Source organism: Oenanthe melanoleuca, chromosome 20, assembly GCF_029582105.1.
Source record: "Oenanthe melanoleuca isolate GR-GAL-2019-014 chromosome 20, OMel1.0, whole genome shotgun sequence".
NCBI lineage: Eukaryota > Metazoa > Chordata > Aves > Passeriformes > Muscicapidae > Oenanthe > Oenanthe melanoleuca.
This window is the reverse complement of record NC_079353.1, coordinates 14,146,279-14,161,656: the sequence shown is the minus strand read 5'-3', so window position 1 is coordinate 14,161,656 and position 15,378 is coordinate 14,146,279. Positions and strand designations below refer to the sequence as shown.

Genomic DNA, 15,378 nt, shown 5'->3' with positions numbered 1-15,378 from the left:
ATGAATTGGCACAAAACAGGAGCAAACACAAGTGTTAAAGGATTAAGTACAACCTTGGTAAAAAAAATAAATGAAAGATGCAGTTTTGAAAGAACTGCTCTGATTATTGTTCCACCAGTTAAATATATATTTAATGAGAATTGAAGAAATTTTTGTTTCCTTGTTGAATTTACCCAAGAAAGAAAGCACATTCATGGCCAATATAATGGATTTTCCTTGACCAAGCAATAGTTAAACAAGCACATCCTGGTAAGGAAGTATAAACTCATGAGATTCACTTTTATAATTAAGATACAAGTAGAGATATTAACCTCTGATTATAGGTCCTCTTAATGAGAGAATACTGAAGGGAAAGCAGGAATGTTGAATCAGACATGGCAAGTGATGACCCTTACAAGACTTTATCCTCAGCAAAAGGGTTTATTACAGTTGCTATGAAGTGTGAACCTCTTTTTGATGAGAGGAATGTGGAAGTCTTTCCAATTTAGTGATGTGGCCCCTGGTTTTATGAATGCAGACCTCATTTCAGGACTGGGCCATAATTCCACAGAATATTATTCAGACACCTGGAAAGGGAGAAAAAACCCCATTTCATAGGAGCCCTGGAGCTTCTCAGCATGTTAATGTACTTCCAGAAATGGGATATGGATCAAAGAAGTTTGATTTAATTTATACACTTCCTCCTTCAGCCCTCAGCTTCCCAAATAATCCTGCACATATTAATGCCTCTCTTGCCTGGTGTCTCTCTTACTGATGTCATGGGCAAAACTCCTTATTTAAGGACATGCATTTCAGATCCAGCTCCCCCACCCTCCCCATCCCTGGGTCAGTCCAAGGTTTAAGCACCATGAGCTGTCCTGGCATGACCTGGAATCAACCAGCAGGTCCCAGTGCAGCACCACTGCTAATGAGCACTCCTGCATCACAGCAGTGAGACAAACCTCCCCAAAGCAATCCTGTGATGTTGCTAAAAGTGTATTTTAGCCAATGGAACTGTGGTGATGCTCCTGCTGGCCAGGGCAGTGTCTGGGCTCCTGCCCCTGCACCCCCAGCTGCACAGGAGAGACAACCTTGGGCCTCAAGTGCTGCTCTTCCCAGTCCAGATCCACGCCCCAAACTCCCTTTCATTACCTTGTTAATCCATCAGGGTTTGTTTTCCCAGCAGCAGATGCTTCCTCAGCCTTCAATAGGATCCACCAAAATCAAAACTGACTTTTCCAAGACAGCAAATCAGGCCAGTCTCCAGCCCCAGCACAGAGCAGCTCCAGGGTGCAGGTGGCACAGGCTGTTCAAGGCCTCCTGTGATCCTGGCTACAAAAAAGAACTGGAACCATAATGCTCATTTTTCTATTCTTCCTCAGTTTGGCAGTAGTTTTACCATACAAACAACCAGGCCCAGACTCACAAAGCACAAGACCAGAAATTGAGCTCTATCCATCCTTTTTTTGACCTGTTTCTGATACCATACTCCCCTAACTTTTATACATAGAAATTGCTGCCAGCTCTGTGGCACTCTAATGGTCCTGATCCAAATAAACTTTAGTTTGTTAGTTTAGTTACTATTTACTTTAGTTACTTTGTTCCATAGTAACTAAATGGACGTTGTGGTTCTTCAGCTTCCTTCACCTTGCCAGTTTTAAAAAACAAATCTGAGTTAAATTTGGATGCTGCATGGCCTAAGCAAGGCCCTGCTCAGATGGACCTGGCAAGCTCCTTGACTCCAAACTCACCTTAAGAGCCTTTCATTCAAATTACCACATGTTTCATGCCAGGCTGCTCTCAATCCCTGAGGGAAAAAACCCAAACCAACCCCCAACCCTACAACCAACCAGCACACAGCAGGAGGTCAGTCATTTCACTGCAAGTTTATCATCTCAAGAAAACAAAAAAGAACCATGATCTTTTGTTTTGCAATAGGTTACTTATTACAGCTTAAGTAAAACCAACACTAACACTCAATACTCTTTGTCCCAAGCTCCTGTGACACAAAGCTACTGGCAGGACAGCTATCCTTAAGGAAGTATCCAAAAGAATGCAGGACACTACAAATTTTTCACTGGTCAGAGAAGTAGCACTGCCACCTACTTGGGAAAGCCAAAATCCATAAGCAGGTCACCACCTCCAAGGAAATATTTCTCTGGGTTACAAACAACTGCTGTGCATCTGGAGCTGCTCCAAAGGCCAAGCAGCAGAAACAGCTCATGAACAGCAACAACCAACACTGAGTCACAGGGGCAGCTGGGACACCCAAAGCACTCATGTTATAGGGCTACACACCCCTACAGGCATTCCTGACCTTCAGGGTCATGGCCACCACTTAGAAGATCAGACACAGTCCAAAAATTGATGTCCAGGTCTGAAAACACACAGAGAAAACCCTGCACAGGGTTACCTGGGCTATTTGAGTGCCCACACACCCACCCTTTGCTGGGCTCCTCATGGCCTTCCTTAGCCATGCAAATTCTGTCTGGAACAGAAAGTGGCAGGAAAACCTACAACACAAGAGCCAATTGTGAGTGCACTGCACATGCCCTTGGGCCAAATCCTTCTTCAGAGAAAGCAACAGACAAACAAAAAAAGTCCCAGGAAGGTTCTGTTTTTTGAAGAAAAATTCAATCAGTCATGACAAAACTTAAAATCTTGAGAAGAAAAACACGTAAGACAAAACCAGTTACTGGTGACACTTTTTAATTTCTTATGGTCAGACTTTTCTGAAGTAAAACCAACAGAGTAAGACAGAACTAGAGGACAGGCAGACATATTTACAAGCCATTCAAAACTAAGAGTGTAAAAGCAGAGCTCAGTGGTGAAAGAAGCATAGAAGCATACAAAGAATAGCTTTTTTTTGGTTATTATTATTAGAATTTTATTATCTTAGCTATCAAAAGAATCTGTTGCATTTTTTACTGCCCAAATCCAACTCGCCAGCTCCCACTCAAAAGGACTTGTGATACAAAAAGTGCCATTTTTTCTGCTTGTAGACAACAAAACCACCTGCTTTAATTCTCCCAAACCTTACTGAAGAGTCACAGCACAGTTAACACTAATGCTCTATTATTTACCATTAAATAAAAAATAAAATAGGGAAAATAAGACAAGCAAAGGGAAAAAACCAGACCGAGTCAGTGTCATCATTCAGCTGGATTCTGGATGACAATCAGGAAATAGTCTTTATCTGGGGATTAAAAAAAAAAAAAAAAAAGAAAATTATTCTTTCACTGCTGGTATTTGCTTGCAGAAACAGTAAATTCCAACATTTTTCACATCTCTCTGATACCCTGTGGGAACTCCAGAGCCCTGACATTCAGTCTCAACGAGCAAAACAGGTTCCAAGTAACAGATTATTTTATGGGCTTTACTGAGAAAAACTCTCAGCTTTAGAAACTGCACATTCCCAAGGCAGCTGAATTTAACTTGGTTTGTGCCAGGAAATTACAGTAACTGGCACGTGCCACACTAGTGCAAGGTGGCCACTGCCCTTCTCTCAAGGCACACTGAGGGTCACAGCTGTTTTTTCTGGAGCAAGGCTTATTCCTCTTTTCATCCTTCCTGTGGAAATCTGAGACTGCCTCAGCTCAGCATGAACCAGAGCCTGTGTTCAGATCTGCCCTGGCCCATGCCTGCCACAGGGAACTGCCATCCCCTGCTGGCCTCCCCACCAGCCCCATGCCAGCAGGGAGCACTCAGGGACAAGGCTGAATTCCACACGAGGGACCTGCACTCATCTCACTGCTTCCAGTTTGGAATTCAACAAAATACTGAGGATGTTTCCTGAAAAGAAGGTTGCTGCTGATGCTGTATACCATGACTCATGATTACAGCTACAGTGTACTCTAATACTTTTCCCAGAACTAGAAAGTCAGGACTGCCTTGCTTTATCACTCAGTCCACAGTTCTGAATGGAAATTGTTCCCAGAACGTATTTCTTTCCAAATCCTAGGGTTTCCTACTGAAAAACAAAGCATGAGAGGGTGTAGTACTCTCTCTGATACTTTCTACTTTGATCTACACAAAATGAGGGAAGGGATTTGCCACATTCAAACATGACAAAGGAAACTTAGGTCAATGATAAAGCTTTCAACTCTCCAGAAAGCAGAACAGCTTCTTGGAAAGGAGGGATTATCCAATGTGAACACAAGCAGCAGGCAGACTCTTCCAGGCTGACAGTGTCAGTCCCAAGAGAAAACAATCCTGCTGGATCCCCAGATTCCTGCTTTGGGCCTGCCCTCTCCTACCTGGAGCAACCATGATTTCGTTTTTCTTGGAGCGGATACGCAGGAAGGTGAGGTCGTTCTGGGGATCGATGTCCCGCACAGTGCTCCTGGCCTTCATGATGAAGCTGTGCATGAGACCAGCATACTGGATGGTGGTGGAGTTGTCTATGGTGCTCTTGATGGGAATACCTGCAGGAGAGGGACAGCAAGGCTCAGTGACAAACCTCCAGAACCAGCCCTGCACTGGGCAGCACCAGGTCCAGCCTCGGCTGCCACTGCACCAACGGTTGGGAGTGTTCTCTTTGAAGGCAAGATGAAAACATGAAGAACAAGATATGAAAAAGCTGACATGGGACCACAGGTGTAGGTGAGAACTGTTTACCTCTAGTAGCACCTGTGCTTTACTTTTGCATTTTGAGAGTTAGAAATAAATCAAACAAAAATAGTTATGTGTAGAGGAGAGAGGAAATACCAGTTTCCTGACTGAAGACATCTTTATTACTTCAGAAAGGCTCCAACACAGTTAAATGGTATTGAGCTAGGCCAGGCTGGATCAGTGATAATGGAGGACACCAGCTGCTGTATCCCACACTCCAAGACTGAAGCTCCAACATTCAGCTCTAAGAGCTGCTGCAGCCCTGGGAGGTCCCTGGTTCCGTGACAACCAGCCTCGAGGGCAGACACACTGCTCAGCCACCCATTATATGTGTTTTCCCACCAAAAGTCAGTCAAACCCCAGCTCCTGGGTCAGAACACAGCAGCCAAGTACCAAATTCTGCAGGGCAGAACCAGGTATGTGTTTGAGTAACTGCAGCTGCAGCACAGAGAGCACAACCCACTCAACCATCACAGAAAACCAGCAAGCAGGAGCCAAGCTGCATGATCTGATCCTCAGCATATTCACATGTAGCTACTGTCATCTTTTCTGAAAATTATTTCTAGGAAATATTCAATTTTTGGGCTGCTCACTGTGTAGTCAGAGTGCTCTGAAGAAGTTGATCTGTTGAACTCTTCAGAGACTCCAAAAAGAGACAACTTGCTGATGAGTTCCATGAGACCAGAAGCATTAAACAGTGCTAAAGAACTGGAGTCTGCCAGGCCAGCAGCGTTCTAGACAGGCCCAGCAGCAAGATTTACATCTTGTGAGAGCCTCAGTGCTACTGATTCAAGTTTTCACAAACCCAGTTTCAAACACTGCCATAACTCAAATATTTTGATACTTCTGCAAATTACTTTAATTTATTTCCTAAAATAATGAAGTGATCTTGCAGAACTTGGAAACCAAGTTTCTCTTGTAGCCTCACTGCTGTCTGTCTCCTTGGGCTGCAGGAATACCTCTTCCAAAGCCAGACTCTAAGTGCAAGTGGTACAAGCAGCAGCCCTCAAAGTGGGTGGCTGGAGAAAGTGGTAAGTCAGAAAAGTGAGGCTGGCACAGCACCTTCTGAATTAACCACGATGATCCCCTGCACCCCCTTCTGGCTCTGGATTCGCTTCAGTGTTTCCTCCACTTCAGCCTGCAAGACAAAGCACAAATCAATGCAGGGTTACAGCTGCACTTTGCCTCCCACCAAAGCTTGGGGAGAAAGAGGCTGAAAAATAAAGCTGCACAGGGATGATTAAAAAGCCACTGCCTACACTGGTTTACACAGCCACATGTTTGTACTTTGGTGCCACCTTTTTTACTTGACTTTTCCAGTTATCTTCCATCTGCCTTTCTTCTTCACCCATCTGCAATTATCATCCTGGAATTCCCCTCCCTCCTCCTCCTCAAGCCTCCTGTTGAAGGCTTGCAGCTGGAAACTACAGTCTGCTACAATTTAGGTGTCAATCAAAAATTGTCTTTGAAAACAGACATGGAATTTATGAAAGAAGTAGGAAAGAGATACATTGTGTGTGCAAGATGACGTTCCCTTTTATCAATGAATGCCAAAAGCAATTACAAGTAAGAGAAGTGAGGGGAAGACCAACGAATGAACACTTTTTCTTTGTAATTCTGGAATTAATTGCTGGAATGGCTGCAAGGCTGTAACCACTGCCAGTTAATTAACAACTTTAAAAAGGAAAAATGCAAATGCAGGCCAAGGCAATAGCTCTTTGCTCTACAAAAATCATCAAAGGAGGTTTCAGTACCTTCTGCACAACTTCCCTGCTACAAGACATCCATCAAAATGTAACTACAGCATCTGTAGTAGGCAGTAGTGGGGTGGGAAACCCTCATATCTGAGCTGATTTCCACAGCTGGATGTGCATTTGGCATTTTTTATTCCCATTAAAGGAAACAGAAACAAGCAGCACCTTTCAGATCCTGCAAGGCAGTCCCCCAGAAATGGTTTAGGAAGGGAGACAGGAATCACCTGAAGCAGCACAGAGAGGTGAGAGCTACAGGGGCCATTTGCCAAGGCTGTGTTCCCTGGGCACCCTGAACAGCCCTGGCCACTTCCTCCCACAGCACACGGGCACAAAGGTGTCACACACCCTGCTCCCTGGGAAGAGACCTTGTCCAACAGCAAACAAAACACAGCACAACACCAGCTCAGCCCCAGCACCAGCAGCACATTCCTCAGGCTGCTGTTGGTAACACAACCTGTGGCTCACAGGAGATGGGACCCCCGAGACAGTCTTTATGAAGCAGATTTTCTGTGTGATCCAGCACAGAAAAATTCAAGTATTTCCAACAAAACTCTTGCTTATTTCTGAATGCTGGACTATTTTCAAATGGAAGGCAAGAGAAACTGAACAAACTAAAGGGTGTATGAATGCTGAGAAAATATAGCAGCAAAATTTTTAATATATTAAGAAATTAAGATCAGATTTCCTGCCTTCTAAGTAGCACTATTTAAGTCCTAATTAAATACTTTCCTTCATAGGACCTTAACAAACCTTTTCAGATGCAAAGCAGCATCCATAAAGAAGGATACCAGTTTTTAATTTCCTCTAACACCTTCAGCTGATCTAACTCACAGCGGGGTGATCTGCTCTGACAGTTCACTGCTGCTATGTGGGAAGGTCCTGCTCCTCCTATTCCCACTTGCACAAGCAAGTGCAGCTCACCAGACCAACAAAAATAGTACTGAGAAAAAAAAAATACATATTTAATTCACGAAACACACAAACCCCATTTTAATGAAGGGCTGAATAACTACAAGAGATAGCACATGCAGAAGGAAAGATGCACTCCAGAAAAGGAAAATAAACACTCTCTCAACACTTTTTTGCTGCTAAATACCCTCTGCAGCCTTTATCTTCCTGTTTTCATCTGCAATACCTGAACTCCTAGGTTTGCCTAAAAAATACATCTTATTTGATAATTTCAATTTTCCCTCTGCAACTTCTGTCAGCATTTATTTCTTTACACATTCTAACATACATTTTGAACCGCAGTTCCATCAACATGCAATAGCCAGCAACACGTCTGAGCAGGGAGAAACCTCCAATACAATCCCAACAGAACGAATTCAGCGCCGGTTATCACACATCCCAAACCAGTCTGTTTTTGCCGAGTGCTTCCAGCTTACGGGAGGTGCCCGGGCATCCGCAGTCAAGGCAGGAAAAGCACAGGGCTGGGCTGGGCAGGGCCGGGGGAAGACTCGGCTCTGCTCGCGGTGACTCAGGGCAGGCAGAGCCACCGGAGCCCGAAGGAAGCAGCGCCGGGACCCGCCCCGCACACAAAGCACGGCGCCCGGGCCTGACCCAGAACCCGACACACAGCCAGCACGAACCGAACCCGGCTGGGCACTCCCAGCCCCCGCAGAGCCCCCGCGCCATCTCGCCTTTACCCGGGCCCTGTGCCTGAGGGGAGCCGCGACCGGCACCGGCCGCAGGAGCCCCCGAGGGCCGGAGAGGCACAGAAACCCCCGCGGGCGGCACGGGGGCCTCACCCGAGCTCCGGCCCGGCCTCACCCACCATGATGGAGCCGCCGCCGCCGCCCGTCTCGGCCCCGGCGCTGCCCCGGAAGCGCTCGGAGCGCGGGGCGGGCCCGCGCCGGGGACTCCGCCCAGAGCGCCGGGGACACCGCCCCGAACCCTCCGGGACACCGCCCCGAACCCTCCGGGACACCGCCCAGAGCGCCGGGAACACCGCCCCGAACCCTCCGGGACACCGCCCAGAGCGCCGGGGACACCGCCCCGAACCCTCCGGGACACCGCCCCGAACCCTCCGGGGACACCGCCCCGAACCCTCCGGGACACCGCCCAGAGCGCCGGGAACACCGCCCCGAACCCTCCGGGGACACCGCCCCGAACCCTCCGGGGACACCGCCCCGAACCCTCCGGGGACACCGCCCCGAACCCCCCGAGCGCTTAGAGCCCGCACAAATCTCCCCCGAGCGGCCGAGGCCGCGCACGACACGCTACTGATCGCTGATTCCACTTTAGGGACATCAGTATTTCAAAGGGAATTACAGGAAAGGTGGGACGAGTGTTTTTACGAGATTCTGGAGTGACAGGACAAGGAGGGATTGGTTCACATTGAAAGAGAGGAAGTTTAGAGTAGATATTCGGGAGGAATCCTTCCGTGTGAGTGGGGGTGCTGAGGCTGCCCCGTCCCTGGAAGTGTCCAAGGCCAGGGTGGGCACTGGGGCTTGGAGCAGCCCGGGATAGTGGGAGGTTCTCTAAAGGTCCCTTCCCACCCAAAGCGTTCTGTGATTCCATGATACTCCGTGAGGGGAGTTCTTTTCCCCCCAGATGGCCGCGGCCCCTCGGGTGCTGCCGGAGCCCCGAACAGCGGCAGAGCCGCTCCAAGGCCTGGGTGCCCGCTAAGGCGCTGGGCCCTCCCTGCCGCAGCGATCCGTGTCCTGAGGGGAACGGTGAGCGCTGCCCCTACCCCTGAGAGAGGAAGAGCTCCTGCTCCCTCGGGGGAAGGACTGGGCATGACCCACAGGCTGATGGCAAAACAAAATAACACACTGAATAACCTTTGCTGTATTCTACACACACAACAGCAGAAGTTGGAACTTCCACCCTGAGCTCAGGCTCTGCTAGAAGTGAAAAAGAGTCCCAGGTTTTGGTGGGAAGGGACGTTTAAAGGCCATCTCATGCCAGCCCCTGCCAGGGGCAGAGACACCTTCTATTCCAGGTTGCTCCAAGCCCCATCCAAGCCGGCCTTGGACACTTCAGGGATCCAGGGGCAGCCACAGCTTCTCTGGGCAACCTGTACCAGAGCCTCACAATCCTTACAGGGAAGAATTCCTTCCAAATATCCAATCTAAACCTACTCCCTATCAGTTTGAATGCTCCTTCTTTTGGGACCACAACCCTGGACTCAACACACAGACACTGAACTCACACCGAGCTCCCAGAGCAGTCACAGAGAGTTGGTATTGGGTGAAATGTGAAACATGCCCTCACAAAGTGTTTTTAGATTTTTTTAAAATTTTTTTTTTACCCCTCTGAAAGCCAGGATTTGACACAGCAGGTAAGCATTGGCCTCTGCACTCTGTCAGTCTGCATTCTCTTTAGAGAAAAAGATTTCTCCAATGAACCCTGTCATTTGTGCACTGCTGGGCTGACAGGCTGAGAATGGACATGGGATCAGGCATTGCTAGAGTTCAGAAAAAATACCCTCATCTAGGATCCAAGAGGCTACTTCCTCTTCTTGTGGCTATTTACAACTCTGCAACTTAATTTACTTAAATTCTAATCTCTCTTACCAGTCCAGCAGCAAGTTTTACAGCTTGGCTACAAGAAGTCATTTTGCTATGGATGGATTTAACTTCTAGTCTGTGTTATGGTAAGATTTGGGCAATAGCAAGGATGTGGTGGGTAATCAAACCAAACAGAAAAAAAATGGTGCAGCTGAGATGTACATTTATCACATATTGCATTGTGATTAATTTTTGCCTTTTTAAAAGAAACTTCAGATGTCTGTGAAATACCATTGTATCTGTACTGACAATAAAGCTGCCCAAAGCACCTTTCAAATTTTGGGTTTACAGAACTTACTAGGATGCTTTTAAGTGGTTCCTTTCCAAGCTCGGAGGAAGTGTCTCCACACTAAGGCAGCTGTTATTGCACGTATTTGCCTGGCACAGGAAATCTTCCTTAGGATTTGCTGCCCCTGACAAAATTATGTTACCTGAGATTGTGGGAACACCTGGGAAACAGCAGAGGAAGAACACAGTGGGAAGGTGTGCAGCAGGAACATCAGCCTCAGGGAAGGATGACCACTTTAGGGACTGTTTCACCAAACTGGACAGAATCAGATCCCTGAGACAGGATCACAAAATTAATTAGGTTGGAAGAGACCTTTGAGATCATCAAGTCCAATCTATGACCTAACACCTGATAGGACATCCCTGTGAGTGCTGAGGGAACTGGAACCTCACTGCAAAGCCCATCTCAATTATCTGGGAACGTCTGTGGCTGTCAGGAAAGGTTCTGATGACAGGAAGAATCTAAATGCCACTTACCCCTTCAAGGAGGGTCAGGGACACCAAAAGGCTAGCTGGTCTCACTGGAGCTTTCCCCCCTCTGTGGCATTCTGTCAATCCAAACCACTGGCAGTCATTCCCCACTGCTGGTGAGCCACACCATGTTGCTGTAGCACTGCAATGCACAGTTACAGCTGTGGCTCCTGCAGAACCTCCCTCCAGCCTCAGCAGTCACAGTCCCACCGGCTCCTCAGGGCAGCATATCCCCTAGCCTAAAAATGCACAAATTGTGTCAAAAACCTCCTGCTCAATATCCAGTATAATCAACAAGGGTGGACAAGGTCTTGGGAAAGAATTATTCCTAAAGAATCCTAGTGGAAGAAAAAGTCCAGGCAGCCTGACCCTCACACCCAGGGGCACACAGACACTTCATTTCCACCTGGATACTGTCACACGTAAGGAATAAGGACCACACCACCATCTCTTTAAGTAGTTTTATAAAAGTATTTGACTTACTGAGATACTGTTACAGTTACCTGAGTATTTGAAATTACAATGCAAGGAAATATCAACAATGAATTTCAGTACAGTATTTTACAATCCAGTGCTGCTGATCCCAGTTTCTACACGAGTTCACTAGAGCACATATACACAAACAGTGATTCTTGGAGAAAATTAAAAGACACCACAAAAAAGGAGGCTGGAGATACCAATATAACAGAGTTGAGATTACAAATCCAGTGCAGCATGTAATAAAATTAAAAAAAAAAAAACAACCAAAACAAACCCCCCAAAAAAACCCCCATAACTCCCCCAACAATTTTTTTCTTAGAATAATAAAAAAAAGTTGTTTTTTTTTTTTTTTAAACAAGCAACTGGATTAAAAAAACTTCCATACAAGATGAGATAAAGACATGATGTATTTACTGTGCATCTCATTAGTAAATTAACAGTTCCTGAGCTACTCGTAACAATAAGGCTTTGTTAATTATCAGTATTTCATTTTCTCATGTCATTCTCATGAGGGAAATTCTAAATAAAATTTCTTTTAATACCTGGCAATTAGGATCAAGTGACAGTTGCATATGAATGTACATTTGTGACATACTATGTATTTATGCAGCTCAGGTTGCTAAAACAGTTGAAGCAGTGGGAGACTAATTAATTAATCTCTGCTGAAAAATCTTACTGTAAGTCCAATCCACAAAAAGCTGTTATGTGGGAGAGCAGCTGCTCTGAGCTCATCCCTGTACTGCTTCACCAGATCCCCAGAAAGAACTGAAAAGTGTACCAGTGGCTTGTATAATTCATTTGAACCTCTACACAACACGCTGTAAAAATTTAACAATTAGTTAGTATGCACAACTCAAATGCCTAAGCAATCTGAACTTGTGCCTTCAGAAATATTGTCGATGTAGCACTGTAAAGTTGTTTTCAAATTTTTATGTTTGGCCAAATCTGATGTTTCACTGATTATTTTTCCCCCCTCAATGAGATCTTTATTTGCAATATTTTAAAATCATATCTGGTGCTTGGGATATCCAGCCCCCTTTCTCCCATCCTGGTACAGCAGAAAAGACATATAAACATGCCATTTAAATTAAAGAAACAATGGAATAAGTGGAATCCTGGACATCAAAAATATATACAAGGTAAATTTTTCCTGAACTAAACATTTCAACCATAAAAATAATCAACAGCCAAACCCTATAGAACTAGGGTTAAGGCTATTTCAATTATAACTATTCTTTATTTTAAAAATATAGGGCTGACAGCCTTTTGGGTGATATTTATACATGAACAATAGTTCTACGTTCCCTACATGAATCATAAAGCAAATATGCAGAACATAGACTACTTTTCATAGCTTAACCTTGCATTATCTTGCTTAATTTAATCTCTCTCGTAAGTATGTTAGATAACTACATTTCATTGTAAGAATTAATATAAACAGAAAATATATATAAGGCTTTATTTTTTTTCTCATGAGCTGTATACTGTGATAGATCCAAATGTTGTGGAAGTTGGCAATTCTCCCAGTCACACCTGAAGGCAAATTCCCTCCATCAATGAAACTTTAAATGAGGGGCATTTCTGTACCATCAGCATCTCTCCCCAGGCCTTCCTTTGCTTAAGCCTGACAAGTCCCACCCTCCTGCCTTCCCAAAGCATTTATCACTGAGCCCTGACACACTTGTGAAAGTCAGTTAAAACCTGTAGTGTCTTGGTTCTTCTTAGGCCTGAATCAGTTTTTCCCTCTTGCAGTTTAGATGGATGAGACAGCAGGAAAGAAATACTCTTTTCCAGATTGAACATTCAGGTTTACACTTTCCCACTGTCCTGTTTCAGCTCTGTCATCTGAAAGAGTCTTAAATGCAGCTCCTGCCCCAGTGCTCTGAGCTGCACGTTTGATTTAATATGTGCTACATGTTATTTCAAGTGTCATGTCTCTCAGTGCAGCTACAGCTCATTTCACTGGTGTCTGACTTCCTCCCTTCAGGGGAAGGGAAATGGCTGACCAGACCCAAAAAGTGCATTCAGTCTAAAGGAGCAATAAAATGCAAAATGTTATTGTAAACCAGAAAAGAATGAACAGATTCTAAAAGGAAATAAAAGATGTTAATTCAACAGGAACTTGCTACAAAAGTTACTACCTGTAAGCAGCTTAGGGTGAATTAGCTTAGAAATCTCCCCAAAAACTTTAGTTTCAAACTTTATAGAACTATTTACTGATGCTTCAGCTTCCCAAAAACCTGTAATCTGTGTCTGAACTTTCTAATCCTCTTGGCCTCAGCCAGTCTCACACATCAGTTCATCTGCAGAAATGATGAGTAGGATGATTTTCTGAATCCAGTTGTTTTGTGTCTCTTCCTGAGAGGCAAACTCTTCGGAGCAAACTGACTGCAACATGTAGGAAAAACCCCGAGGGTCATGTCCATTAACACTGCTGACAGACAGCCTGCAAACAGGAACCTCAGTGGAATCAGTGCAGTCCAGCTGGACTTGTCTTTTGAAAACAAGTGAAGTACCACAGTGTTAATATTGATTTCAAAGTTAAAACAAATGTTACACAGCAAAAGCTCAGAACCCTTCAGAGGGCACAGAGCAGTGTTCCAACAACTTTGGGCAGGTGTCTCTTTTGCTGACAGGAGCATGCAGGACTGGGATAAACCAAAGTGAAGCTATGCCCTGGATTTGTGCCACAGTTTGACATCCCCATAGCAGCAGATTCAGTCCAGCTGGCACATGAGCAGACTCCAGGCAAGGAAAAACAGTCTGGCCACACTTGAGTTAGAAAAAGGAGCTTAAGGAATGGAGCTGCTCACGGCACAGAGGTGGATCCAGGCTGGATCTAACACTGCTGTTGAGAGGCTCAGGATGCTGCTGCAGCATTGCAGCTACCAATGAACTTCCCAGTGCATCAGTAGCAAAAATGCTACTAAAAAGGAAAGACAAAACTATTGTTAAAAATCTGTCAGTCATTAAGGACACATTCTAATTAATGAATGGTAAAACAAAGCAGAGCCCAAAGCTGTATTAAACCTCTACTTCGGTCATTAGTCACTTGTAGCCATATCTGATTGCGCATTTGATTTCTGAAAGTGCTCAGGAGAAATCCAGAGTAAATGTGGATAACCTCAGGATAACATCCATTTATTTACACATTAGTACTGTTAAATAAATCCAAGTCATGTCTACTTTACAATGAAGTGTGCAACAAGCAGAAGAAGTGAAGCACATACATCATGTAGGGTTCACTTTCTTCAAGGTGCAAATTTCAGCTACTCTTGACCAAATCCTTCTGTTTCTTCAATTGCAAATAACAGCTTTTCCTTCAACTGCTCATAATTCTTATATGGTGGAAGGTCTAAGCGATTGAAACTGAAAAATAAAAAATTAAGTACTGATGAAGAACAACAGAAACAAACAATCCATTATGAATATGGGTGACTGGAATTTTTGCTGTGGAGATGAATACTGGGATTTATACCCCCAGAAAAGCTGACTACTGATATAAATGTATGTATTTCTGAGAGCAGAGGTTAGGATTCAATTAATCATATAGTGATAGTTTTCATTAACTTTTCCTAGTTGGAGGCAAACCAACCTCTCATAGACTCTCATTAGAGTCATGATTCAGATATGAAATGTTCAATTTGTGTGGTTTTGCCTACCACTAACACCCGAAGAAAAGAGCAGAAGTGATCTTTTCTCTGGTAGTGTGTAAATGTGGCTATTTTACTAAGGAATGCAGTGACAAAAGATAATCCCAACCTTGTTAGACAGTACTGTTAATTACTTTAATTGTTCAGTAATATATTACACAAATCCATGGAATTCACAATGGAATCCATTCCATGCCATAAGAGATTTTTAGAAGTTCAGCTACCATTCAACAACAGTTCATTGGTGTAATTTGTGTTTGCTTTCACAGAGTTTCAACCATTTCAGCACATTACCCATTTACCAAAATGTCAAAGCAGATTGTCACCAAAACCAGAGCAATAGCAATATTCTGACTGGTATGTACTCACCAGGTATGACTTCTGGGTAACCAATTTTCCTTTCCAACTTTTTCTATACAGAATTTTTGGGGTCCATTGCTCCCTGAAACAAATTCCAATAGACAAGGCATAGGTCCAGCTACCTTTGTATCACTTTGTAACACACACCTGAAGAAGCATGCAAGGCTTAAATAAACACAGGATTACCATTATTTGCACAGAGAATGGACATTTTTCTCACTATACAGCTCTGCCTGGATCAAAGTACGCATGTGGAGAAATGCAATGTGA

General features: G+C 44.6%; 2 protein-coding genes across 4 annotated transcripts in view; both read right to left on the bottom strand.

Moving 5' to 3' along the window:
• Positions 1–2,671: 2,671 nt before the first annotated feature.
• Positions 2,672–8,239, bottom strand: DYNLRB1 (dynein light chain roadblock-type 1). Its single transcript, XM_056507184.1, has 4 exons — positions 8,119–8,239; positions 5,653–5,728; positions 4,236–4,403; positions 2,672–3,175 (listed from the first exon to the last, which is right to left on the bottom strand). The coding sequence occupies exons 1-4, from the start codon at positions 8,119–8,121 to the stop codon at positions 3,132–3,134; spliced, it is 291 nt and encodes a 96-aa protein (XP_056363159.1). The 5' UTR covers positions 8,122–8,239; the 3' UTR covers positions 2,672–3,131.
• A 2,823-nt stretch (positions 8,240–11,062) lies between these two features.
• ITCH (itchy E3 ubiquitin protein ligase) overlaps positions 11,063–15,378 on the bottom strand; it is a 54,278-nt gene continuing 49,962 nt past the window's right edge. The window contains exons 23-25 of one of the 3 annotated variants that reach the window (XM_056507167.1): positions 15,118–15,190; positions 14,326–14,464; positions 11,063–14,021 (exon numbers count right to left, since the gene is read on the bottom strand). In XM_056507167.1, coding sequence (XP_056363142.1) covers positions 14,365–14,464; positions 15,118–15,190 — 173 coding nt within the window. In that variant the 3' untranslated portion in view covers positions 11,063–14,021; positions 14,326–14,364. Of the gene's footprint in view, positions 14,465–15,117; positions 15,191–15,378 lie in introns of all 3 variants that reach the window. The other 2 variants (XM_056507168.1, XM_056507169.1) reach the window with 2 other exon arrangements.